Consider the following 6117-nt stretch of genomic DNA (forward strand, 5'->3'; position numbering starts at 1 on the left):
ACTAAAGGAGGCTGGCAATCTAAGCCAGAAGATTCGGTCTATCACAAGCCCTCATTCTACAAGAAAGAAGGGTTATATCATGTACTCCCTCTGTTCCGATTTACTCGTCGTGGTTTTAGTTCAAATTTGAACTAAAACCATGACGAGTAAATCGGAATGGAGGGAGTACAAATTTACAACACCATGAGCCAAAAGTGGGATAGCTCTGATTGTCCTTCCATTTATGACAATCCATATATTCCATTTCCAAGCAGAGTCAGCATAACTTCGAAGAAGAAAGGATGAGCAAACCTCATGTTTGCCCCGACAATGCATGGTCTGATCTCAGACCCATGTGCCGGATCTAGCTATCTCCAAGTAATTGCTGATCCTAAGGCTGAACTAGCGGGAGAAGAAGAGATGAAGTCTGTAACACATTACACATGGGTTTATTGCTCAAAGAAGCAGTGAGCAAAGAGATCATGCCTCCAATACTAATTTCCTTGCCAATATTCTGATCTTAAAAACATTAGAAAACAAGCACAAGGCCTCACTTTATATAGATAAATCGACGAGTTCCACAAGAACACGATTATTGAACACAAACGTTCAGCAAGCAAAAGGGAAATAGTTCGGGCTGGGGCGGCAGCACAGATAAGCCCGACATAAAGAAAAAGAACACAACCTACAGAGCCCGCCGGAACCGGAAGCTGGCGAGCCACACCCTCCGGAGGCCAAGAAGGAGCCCATCCAATACGCCGTGATCCCGACGCCAAGCGAGCATCCGCCATTACAGAATCGATCGAGGCTACTAATTCAACATCCCTGGCAGTGAACTGAAACGGCCACATCCTCCCTTCATTTTATTGCACCCATCCGATTATTAATTTCTTCAAACTAACTGCATGCCATGCATCCAGCCTTGGATTATTTGTTCGAACATAGCACCACTTCGTTCTCCATCATACAGAAACGGAAGCAGCTGTCATGGTTGCGTTGTTATTGGTGGTCTTAAGCAAGGGTTTTGGGACGGAATTGAACTTGGAGAACCACTTGGCCGACTTCTTGAGCTTGCGCTTGTTGCCGTCATTCTTGTCGATGTAGACAAGGCCGAACCGTGAGCTGTAGCCGAGGCTCCATTCGAAGTTGTCGATCAGACCCCACGTCAAGTGGCCCCGCACGTCCGCGCCCTGGCTGAAAGCACACATACATTTGAGTAATCAGTGTGCTATATTAGGGTATGTATGTATGTAGGTAGGTAAGAGTACAAAATAAATGAAAAAAATAGGTAGGGTTTTAGCGTGGGTAGTTACTCTATTGCGTCCTTGACGGCTGAGATGTGGCGCTGGAGGTAGTCTAGCCTCTTCCAGTCATCCAATGGATCCGGCATGCTTTCGTCACCTTCCACGTCAGCGATTCCTGCACACACACAAGTTAGAGGTAATCCATCACACTTCCTTTAAAAAAAACCTCCAATGAACCATTACATCATATCTCCATGGATTAGGTTCTTGTCTGATTTGAGGGAACTAGTGCCACTCGAACACAAAGATTGTTTACAGATTAGTGTGTGTCAATCTTCATGAGGATTAGGGTAATGAGGATCATGGAAATTTGACTAGTTACTTTTGATGTCAGATTTTCAACCTTTTTATTAACGGCAAGTCAACTAAAGTTTGATATGAACCGATGACTGGTCATTCGATTACTACAAAATCCAATGCTATATACACACACACATATCACTACTTACCGTTCTCAGTGATGAAGACAGGTGGGTTTCCGTATTTCTCCTTCATGATCAGAAGGAGGTCCGTTAGGCCTTTTGGGTACATGTAGATCCAATAAGTCCCGGTCTGCAAATGGATGTCCAAAATTTTAATTAGTAACGACAAAAAACTTCAGATTTGTTTAAGCTTTATTGCAGAAACAAAGCATTATCATGTCTATGCGACTTAACCATTTTGTTCAAAAGTTTAACTAAAGTCCTGGCTGACTAGTTCTACCATAAGATTTTGGTGAAAATAATCTACATTATCACTATCATCATATATGTCGTATGCAAAATTAACCAGGTAGTAGGAAGATACATACTATAGGACCGATGTCATTCCCATCACTCCCTGTAGCTGCTCGAACAGAAGGGAAAAAGTCCAGCATTAGTATGAGAACATCAAATTTCTCAAAGGATCTGTAAAGTATACTAACTAAGGTTTGTCCTCAACCATATTTTCTTACTTTCTGAACTGGCGTAAGCGTCGTCGGTGTTCAGCGTTGGCGTAAAGTCTGGTGACATGTCAACATGCTTGGAGAATCTGGAGGTGTAATAGTTGAGCCCCATGATGTCACATGACGACGCTAGTTTCTCTTGCTCCTCCTTGGTGAACATGGGTAGACGATCTCCGATCAGTGATCTCATGGAGAAGGGGTAGTCACCACGAACCACTGGCTCCAGGAACCATCCCATGTTGTAGTCAATGGATCTTTCCCGGGCCTGGTCGTCGAGGAAGGAGTCTTGGTATGGCTCGTAACCCATTACGTCAAAAGCCATTCCTATTTTGGAATCTCCATGCTGCAGTTGGTTCGTCAATATAAATAAATTAAATATACAAGTAGATACCACTAGTTGTTACTTGTTTACTAGATAATGTATATCTCTCTCTTTGTGTATGTACCATGTTGTAATGAGCTTTGAACAGCTGAACAGCCTCAGCATGAGCTAGGAGGATGTGGTGACCAGCAGTGTATGGCTCTCTGAGCGAGTCTCCTTCTGGGACGGCACAATCCATCCCCGGCGAGCACCTCCCAGGAGCATGAATCCCCTCTCCATAGGAGAAACAACAATATGTATGTGGCTCGTTAAAGGTGAACCAGTTCTTCACCCTGTCACCGAAGTTCTTAAAGCACACCTCGGCGAATTGTTTGTAATCATCTCTGGAAAAAAAAATCAAACCCGAAGGATGTTCAACAAAATTGTTTCTTAGCTTAACAATAAGTAGTTATGTTAGTTTACTGATGAATCATTGAATGACAGTACAACATTGTTTGTTATCTGAAAAGAAACGTTTTTCTACTCATGGTCCACTAATGGCCTTCATCCAAACCAAACAGTGTATAAGCAAAATCATATATAAAGTAATCTTGTTCAAATCGAATTTAACAATATTATAGTTCGTAGTTTTTGTACATATCGTGATTGCAATTACTGATCTTTCTTTAGAACCATTTTCTTACAAATCAATGTACTGTTGTTTGCCGCATACTTACACAATCTGCCTATTTAAGAAGCCACCGTACTTGTCTTCCAGTGCTTGAGGGGTGTCCCAGTGCCAAATTGTAACATATGGCACTATGTCTGAGTTTCAAAAAACAAATAATTATTTGTGCGAGCTCTTATGAGTCTGACTCATTAAGCACTAATCAAACAAAGAAAAAAAGGGTTTTCATCATTATCTATCAGCGAGTTGATCAGCTTATTGTAGTAGTCGATGCCTGCCTGGTTTACTTTCCCCGTCGCATCTGCAAGCCCTAGTAAACATGTGCTGAAATTAGGACCCAAATATTACAACAAGTCTTATCGGCTGCGTCTAATTTGTAGAGGACATCTTTATTGTTCCTAACTTATTCACCATACAAAATATACATGGTTATTTTGTATTTACCTGGCAGTATTCTCGACCAAGAGATGGAGAACCTATACACTTTCATGCCCATGTCCTTGAGCACTTTGACATCCTCCTGTCAGTCATAAATGATGACATGAATAATGATGACAACATATTATCATGCATATTTCTATTTTTATTAGAAGTGCATATTCCAAATGGTTTTTCAAAAAAAATGCAACGACATAAAAGCAGTCCTGTCATAATTAAGATTTGTTAGATTTTTGTTTGGAAAAACCATTGGTCCCGTCAGAGTACTTACTTCATATAGATGGTAGGAGTTTGCTGCAACGTCCCCATTGGTCATGTCGGATATGCGCTCTGTTCATATATATACACATGAAATTAAGGAGAAGGACCCACGATAGAATAATATGAGTATGTTTGTAATAACACTGAAAAGGTATATGTTACCAGGATATGTGTGGCAGAAGTGGTCCCAAGTGCTTGGCCCCTTGCCATCTTCATTCCAAGCACCTTCAATCTACACGGATGACGACATATATAACATTTTGTGCAATCGAACAAACCACTAAACATGCATTTTGACATCATGTTTTCCCTTAGGTATTTGTTATCATTGAAACAGTTGACACCATTATTTTATTTTAAATTAACAGATATAAGGTTGTGCAAGAAAATAATTAGTACCTGGTACGCTGAAGTGGAGGCACCAAATAGGAAGTCCTTGTCGAACCAGTCCCTTTTAGGGATTTGCCACGGCTTGAGCTTAGTGAACACAGGCCCAATGGGCTCTGCTGGCTTTGACGGTGTGCCTGCCCTGATGGTGAGGTTACAGAACCTTTCCTTGCTCTTCTGTGATGAAGCAGCAGACCGGAGCCATAGGTTCTCACTGTTGCGTCCTGCACGGCTTCTAAGGCTAAGGTGGGTGGTGGGATTCAGGGTAGCAGCAGCAAGTAGAGCCATCTCTTGCTAGCAGCTGGCTGGAGTGTTGTGAGCAGCTTGAGGAGTGAGTTCCCTTGCAGGCTTATGCATCTATTTATAGATGAGGATGGAGAATCTGTCAAGTGGGCGTGGTGGTGGGATGATAATGAAGCTGCGGCTGGAACCCTAGCTAAGACACACGGCAGTTGGCTAACCTGGTGGGAGCTCTTTATAACTTACCACTGGGCATTCCTGCAGCCCACCCCCAAAAAATATGGCAGAGGAACATATCCTTCTGCTGGGTCAAATGCAACAAAAAAAATGTGTTTGTTACATTAACTAAAGAGAACAGTGAAAAGTTGTGCCTGTAGACATTCGAATGGCACACATATAAACTTGAACACACGAAGTTAAAGAGAAATTGCCAAACTGTTTTCTTTAAATATCAATCTCTCTACCCCAATAGACATATTGAAACTCTTCTTATCTTAAGCTAATTAACGGTAGTGTCAAATCTTTACCCCCACGTAGTGCCTGTAAATTTTTTTCCGAAAAGGGACACTTTATTACTTAAAAGGTTTATAAGCATTACACACAGCCTCTGCATAACTAAGATGCACACAGCCAACAAAGTCCTCACGACAAGCCAAAATAAAAAAAGAAGGCGAAATAGAAAGAAGAATATTTGTATAACACCTAAATCGTAGGTGGCCCAATTCTAAGATCACGCTGCCACCCATATTGGGTAAATGTATCCCTTGCCGTAGCCCCCAATCGTGTACACACCTCCGTAAACAGGTCTCGATTCTCCACTCGCTGTAGAGAAAACCATAAACGAAGCATCCCGGTACATATGTAGGTAACTTGCATAAGAGAAGTACTTTTATCCTTAAAAACCTTATCATTTCTACATAACCAAAGCGACCAAATCACAGGTAGCGCTCCCATCCTGAGAAGAATTCTAAACTTGTGATCAATCCCATGTAACCAGTTGCCAAATATATTAGCAACACTACAAGAAGGATACAAGCTAGAAGCTATTTGGATGACTGACCATATAGAATGATCCAATTTACATTGGAAGAATTAATGTTTTATTGTCTAATCATGTGAACAAATGTTTTCTTGTAGTGCCTGTAATATGTCCGGAAACAATTTTCTACACACATTCTTGTGGGGCGGCTGCCTTATGTTAGGCATTGTGGCTCACTAGGAATGATGTGGTTTTTAACAACAATTGTGTTTTGTTTCATATCCTACGAAGGTTATTCATGCATGTACGCGGTGACCCCATACTTGGTCTATCCTGCACAGCCTGGAGGACTGAGACCTTTCTATGATGGTGTATACCCGACTGGAGCATACGGTCAGTGAGGTTTTCTTCCTTCATGATGGCGGTGTAATCTCCAGATATGATCCACCCCACCTTAGGTTGGACTCTTTATTATTTTTGTAAAAAGGCATTTTATTTTTGGTTGTGTTGGACGTGTTAGCTGCGTGCATCGTGCTATGTAGAGGACGCTTTTTAATGTGGTTGTATCACCTTGATATATCAATTAAATGAAATGTCCTTTATAAAAAAAATTAA

The 6117-nt window shown here is 41.4% G+C and overlaps 1 protein-coding gene across 4 annotated transcripts; it reads right to left on the reverse strand.

Moving 5' to 3' along the window:
• Positions 1 to 508: 508 nt before the first annotated feature.
• Positions 509 to 4661, reverse strand: LOC123047464 (4-hydroxy-7-methoxy-3-oxo-3,4-dihydro-2H-1,4-benzoxazin-2-yl glucoside beta-D-glucosidase 1b, chloroplastic-like). Of its 4 annotated transcripts, none has more exons than XM_044471025.1 (12): positions 4296 to 4661; positions 4059 to 4128; positions 3907 to 3965; positions 3642 to 3717; positions 3427 to 3507; positions 3247 to 3334; positions 2655 to 2913; positions 2218 to 2551; positions 2074 to 2108; positions 1733 to 1835; positions 1293 to 1398; positions 509 to 1173 (listed from the first exon to the last, which is right to left on the reverse strand). In XM_044471025.1, exons 1-12 carry the CDS (start codon positions 4569 to 4571, stop codon positions 942 to 944), a joined length of 1719 nt encoding a protein of 572 aa, XP_044326960.1. In that variant the 5' UTR covers positions 4572 to 4661; the 3' UTR covers positions 509 to 941. The 4 variants fall into 4 exon arrangements, with proteins under 4 accessions (XP_044326960.1, XP_044326963.1, XP_044326962.1 ...); XM_044471028.1 differs by having other exon boundaries at positions 3472 to 3498; positions 4296 to 4660; XM_044471027.1 differs by having other exon boundaries at positions 3472 to 3507; positions 4296 to 4660.
• Positions 4662 to 6117: the final 1456 nt, after the last annotated feature.

The sequence above is a fragment of the Triticum aestivum genome, chromosome 2B (assembly GCF_018294505.1).
Source record: "Triticum aestivum cultivar Chinese Spring chromosome 2B, IWGSC CS RefSeq v2.1, whole genome shotgun sequence".
Taxonomy (NCBI): domain Eukaryota; kingdom Viridiplantae; phylum Streptophyta; class Magnoliopsida; order Poales; family Poaceae; genus Triticum; species Triticum aestivum.

Coding starts and splice junctions, on each gene's coding strand:
- LOC123047464 (XM_044471025.1), bottom strand. CDS start 4,571: ATGGCTCTACTTGCTGCTGCTACCCTGAATCCCACCACCCACCTTAGC. Junction 2,914..3,246: donor TTCTTAAATAGGCAGATTGT/GTAAGTATGCGG, acceptor TTTTTTTTCCAG/AGATGATTACAAACAATTCG. Junction 1,836..2,073: donor GGAATGACATCGGTCCTATA/GTATGTATCTTC, acceptor ATCCATTTGCAG/ACCGGGACTTATTGGATCTA.